This window comes from Triturus cristatus, chromosome 12 (assembly GCF_964204655.1).
Source record: "Triturus cristatus chromosome 12, aTriCri1.1, whole genome shotgun sequence".
NCBI classification, from domain to species: Eukaryota; Metazoa; Chordata; class Amphibia; order Caudata; family Salamandridae; genus Triturus; species Triturus cristatus.
This window is the reverse complement of record NC_140595.1, coordinates 295,922,727-295,949,110: the sequence shown is the minus strand read 5'-3', so window position 1 is coordinate 295,949,110 and position 26,384 is coordinate 295,922,727. Positions and strand designations below refer to the sequence as shown.

Below are 26,384 nucleotides of genomic sequence, written 5' to 3'. Positions count from 1 at the left end.
TGAGGTAAAGTCACCTTGAAGAGGCCACAGGCTATTAGCAGAGTTGGTTCACTGTTCATTCATTGTAACATTCAATCTGTGGTGCACTCAAGTGTTTTTCTCTTGTCGCTATAATAATAAATGTGTGAATCTGAATTTATACAGTTGCTTAAATAACATGTTATTGTCCCACATTTCACAATCGTGTCATAAACACAATATAATCATTAAACCATATATTAATTTACTCCAAGCATCCGTCCACCATCTGACTCACCCCTAACCGATATAAAACACAACCAGTAACTATGGCAACAGACCGAGACAACTTTGATGCCAGTCAGCATTTACCCTAGAAGCGTAAGAGCGCCCCAGTGGGGAAAGCGCTTCTGAACCATTCAACTGGTGGTAAAAAGCTATACAAATGCGCCTAGCTTAACCTGTATGGGAAAAGGGGACCAATCCAGACATTGTACATTATTTTCAAACTACTTTTCCGAACGCAGAGCGTTGTCGAGTTTATTTTTACTGATAACATTCTAGATTCCAATAATGTATACCTAGCCATCTCAATAAGCACAGTCGCCCACTTTGGCTTAAAATAACGCCCGTCTTTTATTCAACTCCCTTGTTTTGCAAAGAGCTTAACCCCTTGAGTGCCCATGACGAGATGGTCTCGTCATGGGCCGCGGTTGCGCTGTGCCCATGACGAGACTATCTCGTCATGAACCCCACCCACTAATGAAACGCCCGGCACAGGGCGTGGAAAGGGCGGGGCACTCAAGGGGTACCAAAGTGACACAATTTACTTTACGCACAAACGTTGCGTAAAATGTATACTTGCTATCTATATTTAGTAACGCATACTCTACTCCCAGAGGAAAGCAGGGAGCTTATCAAATTAAAACGCTATAAAAATAAAGTTACAATAGTGTGCACAGGCATCCGTTTCAATCCGTGAAAACAGGGCAACTTTTTTTGACAAAACATACATTTAATAATTTGTGTGGCAACTGTTAAATAGCAAACTATATTTCTTTGGGTAGTCTTACGGTGCGCATCTTATGTCACAAACTGCCATACAACGTGAAGCCATAGCATTTTATTTAAACTATTGAGCTGTGAGTGCACCTGTTTGCAGATGTCAAAACATGGTTTGCAAGTTGGATTGATGCCTGCAGCCGGTAAGCGTCTTACTTGATTTCTTATGCAGAGGGCTTTTTAAGTGCGGAATTCACTCCTGGGCCTGCCATAAAGAATTTTTTTAATGTGCTGAAAGCACAAGGTGTTTCACTCTGTGGTAATTGGTATGAAATTAATTTACTGTATAGCATATGCATTTTTATCTGCTGACTGTCGTGATGCACTCTCATCATAATTTCTCTAATGGCTGATTTTGTCACTCTCTAAGGGCCGGTGGTTTTGGAGGGTTCGCCATAACCGAGTCCTGGACAATTACCCCATGCCCATTGGGCACTTCTGGCGTGGTCTTCCAGCTGACATCAGCGCCGCCTACGAGAGGCACGACGGGAAGTTTGTCTTTTTCAAAGGTGAATATAAGGGTTTCCACTCCCACTTTATCCTTGTGCTTTCGCTCACCCCTCGGTCTCTCGACTCCCGTCTGTCGCTCACCTTTACCTCTGTATTCCTTCTTTCTCTCCTACCTCAAATTCCCTCCCCATTTCCCTGTTTCGTGATTCTTCTCTCCTCCCCGGTGTCTAACCCCGCCCTTTTCATTGCTTTACTCTCATCTTTTACCCCCTCCCTTCCTGTCCCCCTGCTGTGTACCCTCAAACCATCACCCATCTCTATGATCCTCAGAGGCTTCTCTCACTTCCATTCTGCCCCGGTCTCCTTTGGGAGCCGCCTCTAGCGCCCTCCCATCTCTCACCCTTGCACGTGAGGCCTTTCTAGCGCCTCTCGTTCACTCTCCATTATGCACCGCTCCCCAGCTGATCCACCTGTGTACTTGCCCACTGACTCACCATTTCTTTTGAGCACTCTGCCCTTCCCTTCCATTAGAAACCAATTCTCTTTCCTGTGGTCAGTAGTTACATGTGTGAGATGTCCACCTCCTCCAGAGAAACACCTTGTAGAAACCTTTTTTTGAATTTGAACTTGGATAATCCCTCGCGCCCCGCATTCCTACTGCGGCAGGACTATGAAGGACGTCCCCACTAGATCTACTTCTTGTATTCTATTTTCTTAGGTATAGAAGATTGTGCAAGGCGCCACCAGACTGTGTCTGTTCTTTATGCTTCCAGGGTCCCAGTGGGTCTCGGTCCTGTCCAACCTTTAATTGCCATTGGGCTATTGTGCATGCACTCATCCATGTGAGTGCAGCCCTGGACTCTGGGGGTGCAAGAGTAGATGTCCGGATAAGTAAAACAATGATATGCAGGAAGGTCCCTCCATTGTCCGCAGTTGTCTCAAGCCATCTGATGCACGCTCGCCTTTGGTCCCCAATAGCTGTGGAATGGCTGCCCCACAGGCCTTCGTCTGATGTTGGAGTGGACCTCTGGCAACATTTCCTTCTGTCCAAGTCAATGTGTCCATCATGGGGATGGTAATGGGGGTCTGTGGTCAAGCACGCCAGCATGCGGCTTTTACCTCTTCCAAGAAAGATAGTTAGGGGGTAAGAGGAATAGACCCTATCAGAACAGTCGCCCCTTCCCCTGTATTTTTCCAAGTACTGCTTAGGTTCCTAATGCAGCCCTTGTGAGACGTCTTTACTAGATCTGTAGCAGAGCATGGCACAGGTCTCTCTTGCCACTTTCTTCTAAGACCCTACATCTTTAAGTCTCTATTGTTTGGCAGGGTTCTTTTGATCTTCCCCAGATTATGATGAAGACAATTCCACAGAGTGTGATGAATTGACAAACAGCAAGTGTGTCCAGAGTTTAGAGTAGCAATTTGTGATGCACTATTTTTTTTTATTGTTTATTTAAGTCCAGTGAAGCCCAGCACAGAAATAGTTAGTCGTGTTCCTGAAGGAATGGAAGGATCCAGAGTGACCATCAACATCTGTCTTTACAGGCCTCCAGTAACCCTTGTCCAAAGCCTACCTCGAGCTCTCCTGGTCTTTGGTGCTAAACCTCATGTCACCTAACCTAGCAGAGAGTGCTACATATTTAACATTTTATTCCGTTTTACAGGCCCGGAAAGCAACCCTCCATCGTGCATCTCCCCAAATACCACACTCGCAAGCAGGCTGGCTGCCAAACTCAGAAAAGTTTATTTACAGCCCCTGTTGCACAAGAGCAATGTGAAATGAAAGGCATCTCTCCGGAAAGCGAGGTACAAACAAACTCTGGGTAGTTGTACAGACTCCTACTTCTCCTCACTCTAATAGATCTCTTTCCGCTTACCTTGGACTAGGGCACCTCAACTCTCTGTGGAACGCGGTTGCCTTCCCCAGAACTGTACTACACCTACAGACTGGAAAGCAGTACTCATCATGCAAGAAGAGGTGGGAAGGATCCCCTATAGTGTTCCTCTCAGGTCCACCTACTGTGCCCAGCTAAGCCAACAATGCAAAGCTAAGAAGTGTAGAGGCCGGTGGCAATGTGGGGTGGAACCCTCTCAAGGATGCACAATCTTGCCAGTGCCCAGTAAAGCACCCTTGGAGTTGGCAGCCCTTTCTAGTGACTGATTGTGCATTACCCACTTCATACCCAGCAATGAACTGCTCTTCCAAGTGCTCACCTTAGTTCCTGGTGCCTGATGAGACAGACTCTTTGTGGAACCCGCCTGGCGGATGCTTAGCGATGTCTAGGACCTCGTCGCCCAGCCTGTCTCCCCTCGGCCCAGTCAGCATTGAGCTCCGCTGTGCTCTCTCCAAACGCCGCATCAGAATAGTTGACTGCAGTTAGCAAGAATGTCCACTCTTAGACACCCATGCACGTGTGGTCAACCAATTAAAGGGCAGCACTTCGTGGAGTCAGTGCTTAATTTGTAAAATATTAAGTGCCAGGGCTCTGACCACGAGGCCACTGCAGATTGCACCACCCATCGCCCTTATCATCGCTGCCAAAACAACTACTGACCATCTCTCTCGCATGTAAATGCGACAGTTCAGATTGTTCCAGGTCCCCAAAGCTAAAGGAATTGCTGGGGAGGCAGGTATTAGCAATTTTTTTAATGTATATTGTTTTCCTAAACAACTTTTATACTGCTCATCTCTAAATTACATGAGCAGCGCCACAATGTGGCAGACTGCCCTAAGTGTGGTGTTGACAATTAGGTGCCGGTGCTGAGCACCGGAAACCAATTAAGTGCTGGTGCTCAGCACCGGAAAGCACCGGCTCAAATTAAGCACTGCGTGGAGTCCTTCTAAAACCCATGACTTCAGGACCTCATCAGTGCTTACATTCTATTTTTGTAATTAAGTTAATACATTTTGCATTGATAGACCGTTTTAATTTGAAAGAAATATTTGTGGATTATAGAGGTACTGCTCTTTACCTTTAAAAATGATCACTGACCCCCTCCCCATTAGTCCTTCGAAAGTGCAAAGCACCTTTTTACTTCAACTAAATCAGCGGCACATGAGTGTTTTGCTGTCTTAATATTTACTAGCATATTTGTGTACATTTGGTGGTCTTTAGTAAACAAAGCCTTTATCCCAATTAATGTCTCGGCCTTTCAAAGTAGGCTGGAGAGCCTTATGGTCACCCGCACACGCATGCAGTAGTTCACCGAAGCGAGTCTGGGGCCAGTGCTTGCTCTTTCATAAGGATGCGGCCAATGCTGATGGCAAGCCAAGCGCTAGCCGATGACTTCCAGGGGAATGGAACTTCTTGGATTCAGTAACCATCTCCACAGGTCTGTCTCCTTCCTTGGTCTTGATCAGACCTGATACTTCACCACAAACCCTTACATCAGCAGACTTTAGCGAGGTGATCAGAAGATCAAAAGATCAAAGTCAAGAGAGAGAACCCAACTGAGTGCTCGTGCACCGGCCTAGGGTGTCTCGTCTGTGACACAGGTCGCAGAAACTCATATCCGGAATTGTAGGTGTTGACACTCAAAAGCAAACTTTACTTCCACATTTTTTCGGTCTATCAACAGGCCTTTCACACATGGCCGTTTTGTTGGTTTATTTATATTTGTAGTCCATTGGTTCTCGCGGTGTAGCCCAAATGGGGTGACTAAACAGATAACAATCATTTGAATAAAATAAAGTGGAGATACGTTCATCCTGCAACTTTGGTTGAAAAATCTTAGTTCTATCTATGGACTCGGTGATATATATATCTATATATCAAACACAAAAGTTTCCAAACGAAAGAGCCTTCACACAAGTGGGTTCTATTAAAGGAAATTATATTTTCATGGAGGCTGCTGAAATGACGAGTAGAACACATCACAGCACAAATAAAACAAAAGCCTGACACGTTTCGTGCAAGAAGCACTTTCTCAAAGGCAATGTTCCAAAGATCAGCGCCGCCACAAGTGCAACCAATTCTTTATCTAAAATCCAGCCCCAGTGGGCGTGGCCGACTGCACGGCCTCCTGGACTTTGTGGTTGCATTCAGTAATACTACAGTGAGCTGGCGCACTGTCTCTGTAGTAAGTAAAACTCCATCCCCAGTGGGTTGCTGTGTTAATTCGCTCCATCATACAGCCCGTAGCTGCCTCCATGCTCCAACACTTGTACCCTGAAATGTGCATGCCGGTTGGGCAGGGTACAAGTGTTGGAGCCTGGAGGCAGCTACGGGCTGTATGATGGAGCGAATTAACACAGCAACCCACTGGGGATGGAGTTTTACTTACTACAGAGACAGCGCGCCAGCTCACTGTAGTATTACTGCGTCTGGGCCTTCCATTTCAAACAGAAATGGCATGCCCAGAGTGTGCACCAGATTAATGATTGTTGGTCAATGAGGGAGAATTCTAGACCTCACTCGACCTACAGAGTGTGAGCCTCCCAATTCCATTGATGGTCTTTCATCAATGCTCCTTGGGTTCTCTTTCGGAGGTGGTGGAGAGGGGGGTAGGAATTGACAGATTTGTGTTCTACAGTTCAGACCAAACTCATCCCTCCGCTGTTTACTAAGGTATCGCCCACACAGCACAGTTAACAGGAAGGGAGTGTTGATTCACTTACACGGGCAACCTTTGTGGTGATGCCAGCTCTAGGGGAGAGCAGACAGCCCACTTCCAGCCTTGCACACCTTTCTTCTGACCGTCATGAAGACCAGCAGGTTCATGACATCGAAAACATTGGTGCTCATAATGATATTCTTCCTAGAAGCGCAAACTATCAAGCTGAGGGGTCGCAAGTCCAGGCTTCTGCAGAAGCGACAGGCCAGCGCTGGGGAATGACACCAGATGCAAGGGGACAGAGTGAATGATCATTACTTATATAGTTTGTAACTTTGATTCAGTGGCAGTTGGTTTATGAGGCCAGTGATGGGTATCATGACTTTGGCCTGTGTCCTTGCGGTGCTCTGGACCCATCAGCAACAGAGACCCGTGGATCGTTGCGTCTTGCAGTTCTGCAAGCCAGCTCCCCCATAAGATGAGCAAAGATCCCATTATCTTTGTGGTTTCCAAAACAGTTGTGGTGACTTTAACCAGTATTGTAGGAGCGCCTCATTGCTCTTCTACACTAGTAGTGTTCACAACAGATTCAATTGGCGTTGGAGATGATCTCCTGGGCATCCTTGGCTCACAGTACTGGAGGTTAATAGTCAAGTGCCTGTCCTCTTCCAACTGGAGTGAAGTGGTGGCGTTGCAGTGGGTACTAGCTGTCTCTACTCCAGAAACGAAGAACCGAAGTCAGTACCATCACCAAAGCAGAGTGGGATGAAGTCTCGGGTATTGAACTAGTGAATGTTTCACATTCTCTCCTGGTCAGAAAGACCGTTGTTATTGCTCGTCGTGGCTGTGCACATTTGGTGGGTGGATAACACCAAAGTGAGCGAGGCCACGTCAGGTGCTCCCATCCTCTCAGCACTAGCGCTCTTCAGGACAATGAACAGTTGGTTCAATTTCTCCTTATTTGACTTGTTTGTGTAACCGAACAGTATTGTCCTCCCATGGTTTTTCTCCTGCTTGGCACGGAAGGGCATCTTGAAGGTATATCATCTCCCTTGGCCTCCAGGCCTCCACTATTGTCCTTCCTCTACTACCCGATTTCTATAATTCTTAACTGGTTTTGCAGGAAATCGTATAAAGTCATCGTGGTCCTTCCATTATGATGCAGAAAGTGGTGCTTTCTCTGGTGCACCGGCTCTCTGTAGCTAGAGAATGGGTATCACCAGTTCAACCCTCCCCTCTGACATACCAGTGTCCCCGTTTGTCAGTTATCTGTGCTTCAGGCTCTCTGCGTGGAGATTAAACGATATAGCTCCGGTAGTTAGGTCTCTGCTAACCCGTGGTTGGAGGTGATGTCACGAGTGGATTCTGATACCCAGAAATGTGATGCAAGTCTTCTCTTGCAGTTTCTTCTGCAGGTTTCCGACTTGGGTGTTTCAGCAATCACGATGCATATTTCAGGTGAATAAGTGAAGATGAGGCATTGGCTTTAGCAAAAAAAAAAGCTGCTTTTTGTTCTTTTAAATTTCCTGTATCTCATATGTTTGCTCTTCCATGTGGCCTTTCCCTGTGATTGTCTTTTTGCAGGATCCTCCATTTGCGTCCCTACAGAAAATACAGGTTTAGTTCCTTACTTTCAAAATATATTTGGGATTGGCATCACTAAGGCTAGGTGTCTGGGGGAATTAGGATAGTTATTAGAATAAATCCTGTGCTCACCCCTAAGGTTATCTTCCTTCCGCAGGGAATAGGTGATATTTTTCCTGTTCCTGGTCCTTATGCTGTGTCTGAAACAGGTGATATTTTTTCTGTTCCTGGTCCTTATGCTGTGTCTGAAACAGGTGATATTGTTTCTGTTCCTGGTCCTTATGCGGTGTCTGAAACAGGTGATATTTTTTCTGTTCCTGGTCCTTATGCTGTGTCTGAAACAAGAGCCTCCCTTGCAGGTGAAGTCAGGCTAGTTGGCGATTACTTTTTACAGATCCCCAGCACTCGTCCGAACAATAACTTTTAGATCAGAAAGAGTACAAAAATAAGCACAGAGTATCTCGAACACAAGTCATGTTTCTTGTTCTTTATATCCTGTGTGTCTCCAGGCTGAAAGATCTCTTAAGACAGTGGCAAAAAATTTTTTGAAAGTATTTGTTGGCCCTGGTCACAAAGATTTATGTTCGAGGAGGTTAGTGGTTCTCCCCACCCTGCGTGCACCGTCACCCAGATATTGCTATCCTAACTAATCAATTAGTGGTATTCTTCTTATTTCCGCCCACAAACCTACAAATATACCACTGTAGTTGGCGATTACTGCAGTTCTTCTGCATTCACATGTCCCAGCGACACACTGCTTATCGATGTTGTGTTCTACAAGGTGCTTGAAATCCTCAACCTTCACATTATTCTGGTGGGTTAGGGTGGTTATCAGCTTGCCTTGGGTGAAGCCGTGACGAGCTCTCACGGTTAAGTCCTTGGCAACATCTGGAAGGGGGGAGGGCACACTCTGGCGTTTGTAGGGCACAAACTTGCGCGACTCACTCCAGTGTGGTTTCCACTGCCCGCTAAACGTTCCTGGAGGGGTGGATTTTGGTGTTTTATCTCTGGAATTACAAGCCTGAGTTCTTCACTGGGACTTTCAGCCTCTGAATGAGTGCATTAGCGTTTTCTGGAGTTCCACCAATCAGACGTTTTGGTGTGTCACTTTTGACTTCCCGCCCACGTACATACTCGGGCATTTATGGGTTGGGTCAAGTCTTGGGATGATGGGGTCATGTTTCTTTTATTTACCAGTGACCTTCAACTTCATTACTCCGATTTGCTTGCCCACCCTGGTATTACTTTTCTTATTCTCGCCTTAACATACTCTTCTATCCTATAATTGACTAGCAGATAGTCTCAAGATGATCGATTAAAAATGCCCATTATGGTCCTGTAAAGGACCATTTCCCATACAAATCGGGTTAGGAGATTTGTAATAAGGTAAATGATCGGTAAGTAATTAAAACATGTATTCTCTCCCTTGTGGGGCCCTTAGTTCACTTCCATCTGACTCCCTGACTCTCGCCTCTCAGGCATCCCTGTCTTCATCAGCTCTGCCTCTTTCCTCGTTGGCCAGTTGTGTCTGCCTATTGCGCAATAGGTTACTGTTGACCCTGTGTCTTTTTCCTTCAAGGTGAGAAGTACTGGGTGTTCCGGGAGGCCAACCTCGAGCCTGGGTACCCGCAGCCTCTCACCAGCTACGGGCAAGGCATCCCCTATGACCGCATCGACACCGCCATCTGGTGGGAGCCCACAGGACACACTTTCTTTTTCCAAGGCAGCAGGTAAGGCGCGCTAGGAATCTGGTGGTGGCAAGGGTGGAGCCGTCAGTAGTGAGGTAAGTGCGTTGGTAAGAGGCAGGCACGCAACACCCATTGGACTCAAAGGGCTTCAGCCCCCCCCCCCCCCCCCCCCCCGTCGTGTGTGGCAGCCCGGGCTGATACAGCTTCCCGGGCTCACACACAGCCGCACCCGAGCACTTCACAGGTCTTTAAAAGACCATTTGCATGTTAATGAGTGAGGCCTCGCTGTTGTTTCATCCCTTCTAAGAGCCCCTGCAGCTCCACTCTGCCTATTGTTTAAAGATTCAGCCCACCCCCCGAAATTTTTTTGTTAGAACCCCCCCCCCCCCCCGAAATTTGGCTCTAGTTGCGCCTGGTAAGAGGCCGTTCCCACTTTTGACTGTCTTTTATTAACTACCCTGCTGTGGCGAGAGGGCCTTTTTTCCTGGCTTGCATTTGGGGCCCATGGCACCCTTGCAGCGCCACTGGGTGGCAAAGCACCCCAGGCAGCGGTTAATAACTACAGTGTGAGTTCTCTCTTCAGTTCGAGATCTGCAACCCAGAGCCTCAAATAGCGAGCTGGAGAAGAAACCTCTGTGTGCTGGCTTTCAGCTCAGCTTTTTTCACACCTCACCAGGTGGCCGTGTGAGGGGAGCCGATATCATGTGATACAGGGGGGCACCGCGTAAGCTGGCACGTCTGCTTGAAGGGACCGGGTATGGTCTGGGGCGTGGCTTTACCCTGCAGCTCCAACCCTATTGTTTCCCGAGTTCAGATTTGCGTTCAGTAAAGCCGTCCGATGCGGACCCAGAAATGTCGGGTTCGGATCCACAGGCCAACACGGAGTTGCCTGGAGCGGTGGCGCAGTGGCCCTCCGCACCCCTGGGGGTAGCGCTCTGGACAGCGCGGAAAGGAGGCCTTAATGCACAGGCAGGCGCGCCGTCCGTGCCTGTGGTGTTTGCAATGCATACGTCAGCAGTCCTACTTCAGTGTCAGCTAATGCTGCATGGCCGCAGCAGGACGCCGGTACAGCGGAAAACACATGGAAGGGAAGTTTAGATAAACGCGAAGAAAAACAGGAACGTTTGTGAAAGATTTAAAAAATACATACAAGCCTTGAACTCCGCAAACTCAGCAGGGAAGCTAGGCACCAGATCCGGCAAAGCAAGATAAAATGGTCTTTGTGCAAAACAGACACATTTTCGAAATTCGGCAAAATAAAGTATTTAGCAGACGTCAGGAAACTCCCAAGAGCTAAGGGGCTGGCTTCGTTCGGGTGGAGGGGAAGCACGTGCCGATGAGCTAAGCTGACAGCCTGGCACTAAAGACAGACGGTGCTTTTATGTAGTAGTTACAAAACTCCTGTAGTAAGAACACAACAATAAATAAATCTGTATTTACAAGCAGGGTCGGGCTAGCTATAGGACAATCGGGCAGTGTCGAATGGGGTTGTCTGACAGATCAGTGTGTGACCACTTTTTGGGCTGTTTGTGGGCTTGTTTTATGGTCTGCTTGGCCAGTTTTGACTGTTGATTTCCCTGATTAAAAAAAAAACATTGCCTGCAGGAAGCTCAAATCTATGCAATTTTCAATGTCTTGCAAAACACATAGCATATCATTACAAGTTCAAAACTGTCACAACTTGCAAACATGGCCACTTTTTAACAATCTAATCGTTGACCACTTTTATTTTGGTGCCTGGGTCTATTTTCTGTTCCTGTCCATGTCCATCCCTGTTTACAAGTAGTTATATTCAATGTCGGGATAAACCAAATGGACCTGCAACCGTGGGAGGGATCACAGGTGGATCACATGAACTCTCAAGGGCACACCCCTTGGTAGGACATGAAAGGGGCCCACATGCAATGCCCCATCCACAGGGCTGGCCTGAAAACTAAAAACAGCCCTGGCAAAAGTATTCAAACCAGCTCCACTCTGCAGGAGGCTGCGACAACAAAGGGGGCTTGTGGGCTTTCATAGTTGGGTCATGGCCGCCCACCCTGCTCTGAATGTGGGCCCCTACCCTGCAGCTAACTGGCAAAATACCAAACTAGCACAATGGCCAATCTGGCTCTGGTATCAGTAGAGCACAGATGGGGCCGAGATGTATGGACACATCGTACAAACACGTAGTTAACAGAGACCATACTGTGTCCTGGGTGGGCATGAGCTAGGAGAAACAGCTGTACCAAGGCTTGTTTGCATGCGATTGGTCCTTCGGTAAGGACACGGATGTGCTAAAAATGGTATGGAATGTGCCAGGCGCAAATAACAGTTTAGATTAATTTAAGCATTTCCATCCACTACATACATTTTTGTCAGATTGGCCCAATTTTGAAGAGGCCCAACCAGACCTACATGTAGCTGAGGTTGCTGGTGTTCCTGCTCACAGGCGATGTCCCGCTCTCTGCAAAGTATGTGGAGCTGAGCACAGTGCACTCTGCTGAGTGGACGAAACCACAACACCAACAACCTTCCACTCCGCTGTGGGTGAGTGGCAGCATAGCTAAACACGCTCTCCGCTACTGACGAGAGAGCTCACCCTGCGCTCCGCCACTGACGAGAGAGCTCACCCTGCGCTCCGCCATGGGACAGGACCAGAACCCCTGCACTCTGCTGAGGAGAAGAGGAACCAATACACAGCTCTGCTTGTGAGGGTGAGGGAAGGCTTCCTGTGCTCAGCTGGGGATGAGACCAAAAGCAAGGACGTTCTCTGGCCATGCTTGGACGTGTCGTTATGGTGGCATAAAACACTATACAAATAATCAGAATAGCATAATCACTTCAAGAATGATGTGAGCGTAGACCCTGTGCTGTATAACATACATTTATACACAGATTTGATGGTAACATTTGGAGGTTTGTGAATTTGACACAAAGGTGAATGATGATTGAGGCACAGTAATCTGACATTGGCAAACATTTTCTGGCATAATTTTCCCTTATGTTTGGTGTACTTGGAAGACCGCATAGTGGGTGCTTGCTCACTTTGACATTTCATGACGCCTTGCCTTATACAGTATACCACATCAATCCAGTTGCACAGTGCCACTGAAAACAGCACACCCTTCACATTACTCCTCAGTACAACGCTAAGTCACTCAACAGCATTACATATTCCGGATAGCACCATCATCCCGCATACAACAAAACACCATTCCCGTCGACATCACCTCATATAACAGAGTTCCATAGCACAATATAGTGTAACCCACCACAGCAATGTTATGTTATACTGATTTGTAGAGCGCACTGTCATCCGGGAGAGTGTCCTGGCGCTGAGCAGGTGTGAGACTAGCCATACCTAGGGCCTAGTGCTAGTGGGACTACTCGAAAAGCCAGGTCTTCAGCTTCAAGAAGGGAGGGGGAGGCTCTTTTGTGTTGCGGGTGGTCGTGCCATGCTTTAGGAGCGATGGAGAAGGCTCGACCACCGTATCTGGTTTTCTGTATGTGTGAGATTTGTACAAGTATAAGATTGGAGGAACAGAGTTGTCTGGAAGGTTTGTGAAAGCTGATGGTATTGTCGAGGTATGCTGGGGCAGTGTTATGTAGTGCCTTGAAAGTGTGGGTGAGGAGCTTGAATTGCACTAGTTTGTGAATGCGGAGCCAGTGGAGCTCCTTCAGATGATGCAAGTATGGCGTGGGAGGTTGAAAGTGATTCTGGCTGCCAAGTTCTGAATGGACTGCAGCTTTCTGGTGACATTTTTGCTGGTCCCAGCATAGAGGGTGTTCCTGTAATACAACTTGCTTGTGACCAGGACGCGCTTGACGGTTTTCTGGGTGCTGGTTGGGAGCCATTGAAAATCTCCCTCAGCATTTTCTGGGTGTGAAAGCATGTGGCTGTGACGGCATTGACTTGGGCAGTCATGCTGAGTTTGCTGTCAATGATGACCCCGAGGTTCTAGGCTTGGGTGGATGTCAGACCCAATTTTGTTGGCCATGGGGTGGAGTGCCATCGTGATGTCGTCTCGAATATCACGATTTCTGGCTTGTTGGTGTTCAGGTTTATACAGTTGGGCTTTATCCAGTGAGCAATTTCAGTCATTGAACTTAATCTGCATACTGGGCATCTTGTCCGTGAGGAAGAGAATGAGTTGCGTATTGTCGGCATATGAGAGGACTTTGATGTTGTGGGAGCTGATGATGCTGGGTAGAGGGATCATGTATGTGTTGAAGAGGGTTGGTTTGGGGAGGATCCTTGCAGAACTCCGCAGATAAGGTGGCGGCCGTCCGAGGTGTACGGTGCCAGGCTGATTGCCTGGGTTCTTCCATTCAGGAAGGAACAGATCAATCGGAGTGCGTGTCCTTGGATTCCGATGTTGTGTAGGCATTAAATGAGAATTGGGTGGGAGTCTGTATCAAATGCTGTGGAGAGGTCCAGGAGGATGTTTCCTCCTTCCAGAGTCATGTAGAAGTCATGCGTGGTGGCGATGAGGGCAGTTTCCATGCTATGGTTGGATCTGAAACCAGTCTGAGTGGTGTCAAGAAGTTAGTGGTCATTGAGGTATTCGATGAGGTGTCGGTTTATAGTTTTCTTTAAGACCTTGGCTGGGAATGGTAGCAGGGAGATCAGTCTGTAGTTCACAAGCATTGAAGAGTCTGCAAAGGGTTTCTTCAGCAATGGGAGGTCACAGAAAAGGTGGAGGCATTCAGAATGGGTATGAGCATGGACTGATGGGTTGCAGTCCTCTGGAGTAGGCTTGAGGGGCCAGTGGTCCTGTGGGGCCCCTGATTGGATAGACTTCATGGTAGCTGTGGTTTCTTCTGGGGTGTTGCAGGCCACGTTTTCAGCATTGGTTCTTTGAAAAAAATCGGGAGCCATTTGACAAAATCTTTTGAGTTTGCTTGCATTGATTTTGTTGCTAAAGAATTGAGAGAGATTGTTTAAGAGGTCATGCAAGGGAGTGATCAAGTTTGATGCAGCCGATGGTGAGGCAAAACCTTTCACAGTGGCGAAGATTTCTTTCCTTCTGTTGGTGCTGGCATCGACGCGGTCTGCCAGAATAGCGCTTTTGGTTGGTCCGGATCATTTGGTGGTAGCGTCTTAGGAAGGATTTGAATATGCTCCTCTGCATTTTCCTGGCTCATTTTCAATTTGCACTCCAGTTGTTTGCAGTGGTGATTTATCAGTATGAGTTCTTCCATGTACCATCTGGTCTGGGATCTGGATTTTGTTGTGTTGCTGTGTTTGAGGGGGTCAGGGAGTCTGCACAGGTGATCCAGTTGTTAAAATTCTAGATGGCTTTGGGAAGGTGGTTTCTGTTTTTGTATTGGTGGGTTTTGAGCGCAGTGTTCCACTCATTGTCACTGATGCTGTTCCATTTTCAGCTGGTTGGTCTGGCAGTGGAGCATGTGTGTTGGACCAGGACTGGGATGCTGAACATTAAGGGATTGGGTCTGTCCATGGAACTGGTGTGGGTCTGTCATATTGGATGTTGACGAAGTTGATGAAAATAGGGTCTAGGAGGTGTTCGGCAACATGGGTAGGTCCTGTTACTTGTTTGAGCAATCAATATTATAACACACATTACACCACACAGCATAACACCACAGCCAATGTCCCAATACCAATCCAGTCACAGGCAGATTACAGAGCACCAAATCAATCAACATCATCATCCCATCACTATTTACACCGCACCATACAACACACCTCTCACTACCTTTCATAATATATCAGAATGTCACTGTACCGCACGGAACAAACCCAGCAGACCAATATACCACACAACACTATACCACAGCATATCCTCGAGAGCACAAAAACAATACAAACATACAAACCGTCACACACATCAGACTAAACCAGACCATTAAAAATGCAATACCATATCATTTCGAGTCACATCATGCAGTGCTACATCACTGTACTCGACATAACACAGTCCCATATCAAACCATAACCCCTACGCACCATATCATTCTATACAGACTCCACACCACTACACCATTGGCATCACCCATAATGCCTATCCTTTCTTTTTTCTTTGCTAATTCTCCTATGCCCTTCTTTTCCCTCCTTTTGCTTGTCTCTTCTATTTTTCCTTTCCCACTTATTTCTCATTTTCCCTCCCCTCTTTCCCCTTTCAATAGCCTGACTCCTCCTTGTAACTATGGAGCTATCTTTCAATCAGTATACACATAAAAAGTGCCAAGTGTCTCCTTAGGAGAGTGCAAGTTAGGAGAAAATGCACAAAAGGCAAAAAATAACTCCTTTGCAATATTGGGTAATCTTGGTTGTAGTCGATGGTTAATACAGAGGTCGAAGAGCAAAGCATCGAAAACCCCCTGACTCAGGGTTGAGAAAGAATACTGCGTAAAGTCTTCCAGGAGAAAGCATTCAAAATAAATCCTTTAGAAAAAAAATTAGAGACAAAAAGGTATCTGAAAGGGTGACGAGAGCAATGAATAATAGGGAAACAATTGTATTGCAGCACACCCTTTCCCTGGAAAAACCTCTTTGTATATGCTCTAAGCAGGAAATGACCTCATGTGAAAAAGGTTAAGATCATCTTGGATTGGGAGCCTCATTGAGCAACCACTGGCGAGGCAACCATCTTGGAAAGGCATAAAGAAAAGACTGGCCACACCTACTTTTCCAGGCGAGTGGTGTCCATGAAATGGCAGGCAAAGGAAGAAGAGCCCCTTGTTTGGCACTCCTTGTGCCTCCATGGCCTGCCAGTCACCCACAAATCCACCTAGTATATGGAATACCTCGGTGAGCAGCCATGACCATGGAGCCACTGGTCCTCGCTGGATGGTGCAGAGAAAAGCTTGTCACCATACGCTGAGCACGAGAATCAGGAATGCACTGTCTTCCTCGGGGAAAGCATGAGGTCAAAAGAACACACCGCAGCCTCCAAAAAATATAAAAGAGGAGCTGTCTTCCTCTTGGAAGGTGCGAGGCCAAGGGAATATACTGCTGATTCTAATCGATATCAAGACTTGCTCTCTTCTTCTTGAAAAGGCCAAGAGAAAGTACTGCAACCTCAGGTGAGGTCTGATCCAAGGTGTAAAACCGCCTTATCCGCCTCGCATATTTCTTCACTCTGACACATAAAACCCATTGATTAGCACCACGTATCTTGCCACAATACAAACAAAATCCCACACCTTACCATAACTTTTCAACTATTTACTTTGCACTTCACCACACAGCATGACATTATATCTCCTCACATTGCATCAAATACCCAAATGTATCATGCCACAGCACACACCATAAGGGCCTCCAGAACATACCACCCACATGATTAAATACCACAAAGCAACATCCCATTGCAGACAACACTATACTTGCCTTGGCACCTATCAACCACAACACAACTAATCACATGCCATCTTACCTCTCAAAGCCCCACATCACATCAAGCATTGGTACAAAGTCCCATATGACACAATTCATAAAGATCTTTACCACATTATTAAAATCTATTCCCTGCACTATATAACACTACGCAACACAACCCACACCACTACAAACCTCAACATCGCCACCATCTGACACCACACACCACTTGAAAGCATCTCAATACCACATATCTCCCCATACAACATACACATTGAAACCACATTGTGACACCACACAACTCCAGTGTTGTAGCACTTCACACTTCAAACCATCCCACCAACTTCAACAACACATCACCTACACCACATCACCCTCACCATATCACACTACGCCACAACACACTTAATTCCACATCATGTAACTCAAAACCAAGGTACTCTGTTATACCATTTTCTCTAAGGCTTGTCAATACCAGTTGGATACTACTGTCTAAAACGGTGTGATACCATTTCCTCCATGTGGAGGGGGTGGTACCAAGGATGAGGACTTCTGTCATTTCTGATTTGAGTTTCAGGTAGCTGTTCTTTATCCAGGTGGCAATGGCTTACATCCCTTGGAAGTTGTGTCTAGTGATGTTGGGTTCGTTAGTGAGGGAGAGGATCAGCTGGGTGTCATCGTTGTAGAAGATGATGTTGAGCCCGTGGTTTCTGACGATGGTTGCGAGGGGGGCCATGTAGACGTTGAAGAGGGTGGGGCTGAGGGAGGAGCTCTGAGGCACTCCACCATTGGTCTCTGTCAGTTCCGAGAGGTAGGGAGGGAGTCTGACCCACTAAGATCTGCCGGTGAGGAAGGAGCGGATCCAGTCGAGGGCTTTGCCGTGGATGCCGGCGTCATGGAGTCTGGTGGCTAGAGTGCGGTGGGAGACTGTGTGGAATGCAGCCAAGAGGTCCAGGATGATGAGGGCCGCCATTTCGCCCTGGTCAAGAAGGGAACAGATGTCGTAGGTGGCGGTGAGTAGAGCGGTCTTGGTGCTGTAGTTGCTTCAGAATCTGAATTGGGAGATGTCCAGGACGTGGTTTGCTTCAATGAAGTTTGTTAGCTCGGTGTTGACAGCCTTTTCGATGATCTTGGCTCCGAAGGGAAGCAGGAAGATGGGCCTGAAGTTCTTGAGGTCCGTCGGGTCCGCGGAGGGGGTTGGCTTTGGTGTGTTTTCAGTCGTCACGGAAGGTTGCGGTCTCGAAGGAGCAGTTCATCGTCCCACATAGTTCGGATGCGATGGCCGAGGTGGCTCTGTGGAAGATGTGGTGTGGGCAGAGGTCTTTGGGTGCTCCGAAATGGATGCTTTTCATGGTCTTCAAGGTGTTTTCTGTCATGAGCGGTATCCATTTGAGCAGGGTCTGTTGGGTGGCATCAGATGAAGGGGGAGCCGGAGCGGTGAGGTGGTCTTGGTTGTCAAAGGTGACGTAGATCATCTTGATCTTGTGGTGGAAGAAGGTGGGATTTCTTCCTTTTGGATTTAATGAGTTAGTGGTGTGCAGTGGGGGCTGCTTTGTAGGCGGCGCGTGTTTCTGGGGTTTTGTTGTTCCTCCATGTCTTTTCGAGTCGTCTGCAGGAACGTCTGGATTCTTGGAGTGCAGGGTTTGAACCAACTAGCTTTCTTGCAGTGTCTTGTGATGGCTCTCTTGAGCTTCTGCAAGCCAAGTTTCTGGAAATCACAATGGGCCCACATTACGAATACCTCGAAGGTGTATTCGGTATTCATCGTACTTGATAAAATCTCAGATCCCGGGTTCAGAATTTATCTGGTGCAATAAACGGCACCTATTCTGAGGTTTTCACAATTATGGGAAACTATATTTGGATTCTGGCACTTACCCCACCAATATCTGCATGTCTCTGAAATTGCTGGATATTTATCCCACATTAAATTCCTTGGGGCAGAGCAGCCAGGGGGGTGAGGACACTACATTGCACCCATATTTTACTGTGTGCAATATAGTTCACACCGCTCATAATTCCAACCCCTTTGCAAATCGGTGCTTGCATAGGGTTCTTACTTTTCCAGCCCACTTGTAGTCGGGGTCAGAGTGTCTGGCAGCAGAGCGCAATGGCCTCTGCACTGTGGGCTGAGGGGGGGTGGGGGGGGGGGGTTGACACCAAGTTAGACATATGGCTCAGGATCGTTGACAATAGGGTGGTGCGAGAGAGATCCATTGTCTTGTGGGATTTTATCATGGCGTTTCTGCTTGTACTTGAAAAAATAACACCAATTGAAATGTACCCTTATGAAATGGGTACATGTGGTTGCTCTATAACTAGAGCATGTGATCTTCATGTTTTAGTGCTTCAGCAACTGCACTATTTCACCATCTTGGATATGCACACATTCCTTTTGAAATACTTACTGTTAACATCATCCTAAAATGATCCTCAGTTCACAGCACTGCTTCCAGCTGGCTCAATGCCCTATACAGCATTTTCAGATGGCTTTGGCTATTTAGTTAACAGAACTTACAGTTCACTTATACCATTACCTTAATAAATGGACTACTAAAATTGTATTGGCTTAAAAATGCGAGTGGGTGGGAGACGCTATGAAGTCCTTTGAAGACTGTAGGGCCGAATTCACTCTCCCAGCCACCGTACATCTCTAATATAATCAACTGTGACATTGGGCATTATACCCTGGGGTCCACTTGGCGGCTGTTCACTCCTTCACCCTGTTTGAGAAACTTGTGCGTGCCTTCATTGGTACCCGGGGGCTGATATCGAAAACCTATCAGGTGTTGCAACACTCGACTCCTAATCGCACCCACAACCTGGCAGGACACTACCTCGGGGGGAATCACCACTAAATAGTGGGAACTCTTTGCCGGGACATCCCTAAAACCTATTGCAGCCGCTCTTTACGCAAGACTGAGTATAAACTGATGTTTCTCTAGTATTATACGCCTACCCGCTTAGCTACCATTTATCGGAATGTCCCTCACTTGTGCTGGCACTGTGAAGAAGGGGTAACCTTTTGTCATATATGGTGGTCCTGCAAAGTGATTGCTACGTACTGGAAGGAGGTCCTGGGGCGTATTAAGGGCATCATTGGCTTCCCGCTCCCACACCTGTATCACACAATTATTCTGGGTATCCGCCCCCCCTGACATAACTGCAATGACCCAGGCTGACTGGGTCCTTATAAGCCATCTACTTCTAGCTGTGCGACTACTTATAGCATGCACGTGGGAGCAAACGTTTCCCCCTTCTGTTGCACTATGGTTTGCTCTGGTATGGTGCATCCTGGCAATGGAAAGGCTATCCCACAGTTTAGCCAACACGAATAAGACGTTCCAGCTCATATGGAAGCCACTGATAACATTACCTCATGCATGTAGAGTTTACATGCTTCATGCCCACAAAACGTAGGGCCCTCCAACTCTTCGACTGAGAATGATACATAAGCCCTTTCCGCTGGCACGGAGATTGCTGCGTGCTACCGGTGGCCACCCCTTCTCTCCCCCCCACACTGAGCAATACTGACCCCCCAGCACACCCTACATCTAGGACACACTGCGACCTGTATACACTTTGTTAGTTTGATGTGTCAAGTTTACATACAACATTACTATCTCAAACTTAGGTGTCAGAACATGAAAGATTACTTGAAGCCACATGCCTAGGTACCAGCAGAAACATCACTAAAATATGATGGACAAAGTGGCAGCTAACATAGTTACTGTGAAGCTTAGTGCTGTTTCTTAATGATGTGCAATTTCTGTCAGTGGCATTGGTATGCATACGTTGTGCTTTGTGCTTATCTCGATAAAGATTTTCTGTGCCCTTCAAGCATGAAGATGTAACACTGCTAGTCTCCCTTGACATCTGAAGATGTAGAATAAACACAGCTGGCCCGAAGCGGGTTGTAGGCGACTTCCTGTGTACACACTCTTCTTGACACCTCCTGCATATATACTCGGCCAGCCCGGTTTGGGTTGTAGGCGGCATTCTGTGTACAACAAAGACTCTTTTGCTGATAATAGTCAATAAAAAAGCTTTGTCGTTAAAAAAAATTGCAAGTGTGCACAAACACAGCTGGCTAAAAAGCCACAGAACTCTGATTCATTTAGCACTTACCAGTAGTGCCTGGTCAGTAGAACTCCCTACTTCCACAAAACACGTTAAACCTTGTTCTCTCTTCTGGTTTCCTACTACATGGAGGTTAAACATGTAGTATGTCACCAAATGAAACAAAGCAGGGGGTCTGTCCTTCATAAAAGTATCTCAAATAATGTTCTTTACTTACTACATTTTCTAAAGCCCAAAAGGGTTGAGGTACAAAAATAGTGTCGCCTGGGGTTATATCTATAAATGCAGGGTAAAATCACTGCTCCATTAGTTTAATAAAAGCGCTGCCGTATGATTTCCTTGGTGGTCAAATTAAGCTTGAAGTCACTTTCAATAGGAATTCAAAACGCGAGGTCACGTGTTTGGGTAGTGACTAAACTTGTAACCTGTAGCATTCTGTGCCTTCAATTCAATATCTCAAGCAGAGGTGGGGAGGGTGAGTATGTAGACTAGATGACTAATGGACAAGTGGCTTTGCATCTTCCTAGGGTTAGGTGGACAGCCAGAGCTCGAGTGCAGTAGAGGCAGAGAGGCCCAGGCCTGACTAGGCTGCTGACGAGGCTTCAGCTGAAGGACCCAGTCCTTAACAACTCTTGGAGGTGGTTGGTTGGAAGTCGGGCTTGCTTCCGGTCTCCTCTGTTCTGACTGCCCATGGAGACGTGGATCACATGGCGGGCATAAGCTGTACCAGCGCCACCTTCAAGCCTCCCCAGAACTCCCTTCAGATTATAAAGGCTCTTTTGTGGCTAGGAGCAGAGTGAAATGTTCCTATAATGATGCCAGCAGTAGAACTTTGATGGCCTCTGACTGCCTTCCCCACAGCTGCCCTTGAAACCAGAGCAATCCTGCATCTGAGGGAATCTCTCAACATAATGGAGCTCATGGGGCAAAAGCGTGATTCTGACTATCGGCTTTTCATTTTGCCCTCGTCTAAAAATAACGTTTTCGAAATGTTATTCTTGTTGGGCGCTCTATTTTACATTTTTGTGTAATGCGTGCTCACTATTTAAAAAAATATATTTTCTGTAATAACTATCTCAACTTCTGTTTTCCTCTTATTTTTCACTTTGTGCAATTGTTTTTTAATGCTTTCTTTTCCATATTAGTGCTCATTGCAAAATGAAACAATGATCAGATATAAGAGATACCCTTTCTCCTTTCCTAACTTCTCGGTCTCTTCATCTAGGTACTGGCGCTTCAACGAAAACTCTCACTCAGTGGACACTGGGTACCCGAAACCTATCAGCATATGGACTGGGATCCCTGACGCGCCGAAGGGAGCCTTTCTTAGCTCTGACACAGGTAAGCCACCGAGCAGTAAGAGGGTGTTTATGCAACACTTGCAGTGCCCAGTGACTACATACAGCAGGTGTTACAGCTAATGCTAGCCTTTGGCTACAGTTCTACCTGAGAATTTCTAGAAATGCTTCAGCCTTAAGGGTGTAGCAAATATCAAGTGGTGCATTTTGACAGTTTAAAGACAATGGCCAATAATGAGTCTCTTACTACTGCAGTAGTGGCCTAGTGGGTATGAGTTGTATTCTGTCAGGTAAAGCAAGGAAATAGCCTGTTAGTGCAAATGTCTAGTGCACAGTGATAAAAATGCAAGAGTATTTTTCAAATATCTCTGTGAACGGCTGTAGTTCTGCTTTCTTCGCTTTGCCCCCCAAAGATCCTTTTGGTTCATATAACAGCAGACATATTGAATAGGTACAAGAGATGGGCATATGGTCGCATAATAATTCCTATGTCGTCTTCTCTGGATATCCAAGTTGTTGCATCTTTCTCCTCTGTTTAGTGTGGGATCTCCAGTAATAATTATAGTGATTTCTCTTGTTTTCAAACGTATGAAATATGAAAAAAAAACTTGGCAAAAAGCATTGCAGATTCATTAAAAAAAATACACATAAAAAGTTAGAGTGTCCCAGCCGCCATGGCACAACAACTCTGGCACTGAAGTGTCCTTCTTTTCCGGTGCCTAAGTACATGCGATCAGGCGAAATACTGTCAATCACAGTGCTAGAAAGCCAATAATGAATGAAGTGGGTTGACCTACTGCACAATGCTGTACACTGTGATGGGAAGAAACAAACTGTGAATAACCCAACCATAAATGAAGAAGGCTGATTGGAGCCCCTCTTCGTATGTACATATGTATATATTGTTAATTTTACATTTTTAGAAAATGTGAGATTGCCAAGACCGCTGTAACTGTCTCTAGGTTAGACTTAACAAGCTAAGACAATAGTTTAGATATTTGTAAAGCATGCCATCAACTTTGCCAGTGTTCGTCTCAGTTCTTGGGACCAAGCAAAGACAAAAGCTTCTAAAAATGAATGCTGCAGGAAAAAGAGTTGCTGAAGTACCTGAATCAACCATTTATCAGATGCTTTCTTATCAGTGCTTGCTCTCCAGTCCTGGGCCACTCAGTCCCTTGTGCATTACAATGGAGGCAGAAGAAAAATACCAAAACAGCCAATAAAAAATGGCGAGACAAATACTCCTGTGGCTGGAGCACAGGTGTGATTGACAATGTCTCAAGCTAATCGAGCAAAAGAAGTCAATAGCTGAAGGAAGCAGACACAAAGCTCCTAACATAAGTATAGAATGCAGTGTTCCTGCTATGAATGGAACAAGCACCATACAAATCAGGCCAATCACTATCATGTTTCCAGTCCTTGATGTAAAATTGTACTCTAATCCTGATTTTCAAAATTTCTTTGAGAGAGATCTAGAATTTGCAGACCTGCAGTATTTCAGAAAAACTGTTCCAGAAGAGCCCGAATTAGTTCAGTTGAGAGTTTAAACATCAGCAAGGACTTTAACTTTCACTTCTGCATGAAACCAAGGGAGACCTGGTTCTGCTGAGTACCTCTAAACAGATCGTCGCTTCCTAAGGTGTGTGATGGGAATCGATGGGTTAAGTTCTGCAGGGAGCTCACAAGTTGCTATCCACCATATTATCAAGGTGAGAATTTAAATTTAAAATGGTCAGCTGCTCCCAAACGCCTCACATTTCATTTGCAATGAAAGACATAGGTTCTCATTTTGGGTTTGCCTGGGTAGGAGGAACACCCTAAAGCAGCGGTCTTCCCACCCTGCTAAACCCATAATCTCCCTGCCCCATTTAGAGTTGAGGATACTGCAGGTTTACCTTCAGCTGAGATTCTGCTAGCTTTGCTGATGGTAACCCCTGACCTGTCGGTCCTTCCCCCACAGGATCTGCAAGTCACAGTGATGATCCATGGACCTATTAAGAGCAGGGTGATTGACACATATTTTCTCTGCCCCGTCCACCCTGCATGGCAGACACAGTCAGAGAAAATGTAGAATGGCCCCAATGCTCAAGAAAGAACTCCCTGTGTATCGGGGCCATTTGTTTTGTGTTTATATGAAACAAACTCCCCCTTTGGCAGTTAGCTTTCTCAAAAAAATATTTTCTGAACAGGCACTTTAAGCATGATCTCCTCTCTGCAAACCTGCAGTGCTGCAGCACAGTGAACCCTTCCAAGAAGTTGGGGATCTGTAAATAGGGAAAAAGGTTTAAAGGATTAAACCCAGATCAGTTGACTGGGGGTGAGTGCTTGCAATGTTCAACACTCCGGCCATCATCCCCTTTGGTTTTGCAGAAGGTTCGCTGCCCTGGTAGCTCAGGCCATGGTCTCCACCACACACCTGGATGGGCGACCCCCACAGTGTTCCTCCATGTCATGATGTTGTGCAATCCTAATAATTATTCTATTTACACTAGTCCTAATGGCAAAGTGTTTAAATACTATTAAATTACCCTTCAGTGGGGGCGATTCTCTTGATAAGTGAGGTTCCTTAAAAACAAAATGTAGAACTGCCCCGATCTCAACTATTGGGAAGAGGGCTTCTGAATGATTGTGCTTTCAAATTAGAAGTACTTGACCCTGGATAGCTGTGCTATTTGGGTTTATTCTGTAAGTCACTTTAATGACGTTTGTTAGCAGTGTCATATTAGTAAGTTTGTTGTCTCACTTTAATTACTTGAATTTAGTTTAAGATTATTAGTCTAGTGAATTGGTTTGGTTATCTAGGTCTGGAGAGTTTACTGCAATAGATGAGTTTGATTACCTAGGTTTGGTACATTGACTTATTTACTTTAATTGGGTTATTTGATTTTGTTACAATATATCAGTTTGCCCTGATCAATCTAATTGACAATTTGAGTTGGGTCTAAGATACTTTTGTAGTATCTGTCATTAGCAGACATGCCTTTACAACACATGTACTAAACACATTTATTTATTTTGAAACTTATATAGCACGCAGCTACCCCCAACGGGGGTGTCCCGGCGCTTGGACGGTTGGCAGTTGTAGGTCTCACTAAGTGGCTAAGAGTTGGTAAACAGTCAAGTCTTCAAGTTGCGTCGAAATATAAATTCAGATTCTGTCATACGTAGGGACAGCGGTAAGCTGTTCCAAGTTTGAGCAGTAATTACTGCTAAAGCTCTACCCCCCATTCTGGAGAGGCAAAACCGGGGAGTCCTCAAGAGGCGAAGGTGATTCGATCCGAGTGATCGGTTGGACTGAGCATGCTTGAGTCTAGCTCTGAGATAGGCTGGACCCTGACCCTGCAAGGCTCTAAACGCCAAGACCAGTGATTTAAACTGAATGCGTTTCGTCACAGGGAGCCAGTGTAACTTCTTTAAGTGTGGTGAGATTGAGTGACGAAATGGGATGTTATAGATCATTCTTGCCGGCGCATTCTGCACAATCTGTAGGCGTTTAATCAAGTAGGCTGGCGCCACAGCGTACAGACTGTTGGCGTAATCTAGATGTGAAGTAATCAGAGCATGAATAATGGTCCGGCGAGATTGCAGCTAACATTCTGGACGTGACCCAGAACGGGTTCCGAGCTGGGCATAGCACGGAGACTGCCCTTCTCACCATGGTTGAACATCTCCGGTCGGTGCTGGATCAGGGACAGACGGCGGCGCTGGTGTTGCTAGATCTGAGCGCCGCCTTCGATACGGTCTCACACCGTATCCTTCTGCACCGCCTGGAAGAGATTGGCGTTACGGGGCTAGCCCTTCAGTGGTTCCGTTCCTTTCTCGATGACCGGTCCTTCTGCGTTGCCATACCTCCCTATCAGTCCAAATTCCATCCTCTGGACTTGGGAGTACCGCAAGGTTCCTCACTGAGTCCCACTTTATTCAATCTCTATGTGAGACCGCTGGCTGATGTCGTCAAGCAATGGGGCATGTACATGGTCTCATATGCTGACGACACTCAGCTGGCGGTTACCATCAGTGGGGATGCCGATGTGGATGCCCCCAAGTTCCAGAATGGGCTAAGGGAGGTGGCAAGCTGGATGACTGCCAACTGTCTCCAGCTTAACGCAAAGAAGACCGAGGTCATGATCGTCGGAAAGGGTAGGGATCTCTGGGGTGACAGATGGTGGCCGCCGGAACTTGGTGTGGCTCCAACTCCGGTTATGGAGTTGAGAAATCTGGGAGTGTGGCTGGATTCTACTCTCAGTTTTGTGGGGCACACCAAGAAAACCGCGGCGTGCTGCTTTGGAGTCCTTCGGGGCTTAAGGGCAGAAGGCTGAGGAATTAGGGTGTTAGGTGGTCATGGAAGGTGGGTGCAGGGCCTGGTACAGACAACACAGTGCA

General features: G+C 46.5%; 2 protein-coding genes across 4 annotated transcripts in view; one reads left to right on the top strand and one right to left on the bottom strand.

Annotated features, from left to right (window-relative positions):
• Positions 1 to 26,384, bottom strand: part of CCDC102A (coiled-coil domain containing 102A) — an 820,703-nt gene that overhangs the window by 586,217 nt on the left and 208,102 nt on the right. The gene's annotated exons all lie outside the window — the stretch shown is intronic.
• Positions 1 to 26,384, top strand: part of MMP15 (matrix metallopeptidase 15) — a 180,196-nt gene that overhangs the window by 139,447 nt on the left and 14,365 nt on the right. Inside the window, exons 7-9 of the mRNA XM_085636971.1 lie at positions 1,391 to 1,529; positions 9,188 to 9,338; positions 21,929 to 22,044. Of these exons, the coding sequence (XP_085493097.1) occupies positions 1,391 to 1,529; positions 9,188 to 9,338; positions 21,929 to 22,044 (406 nt within the window). The remainder of the gene's footprint in view (positions 1 to 1,390; positions 1,530 to 9,187; positions 9,339 to 21,928; positions 22,045 to 26,384) is intronic.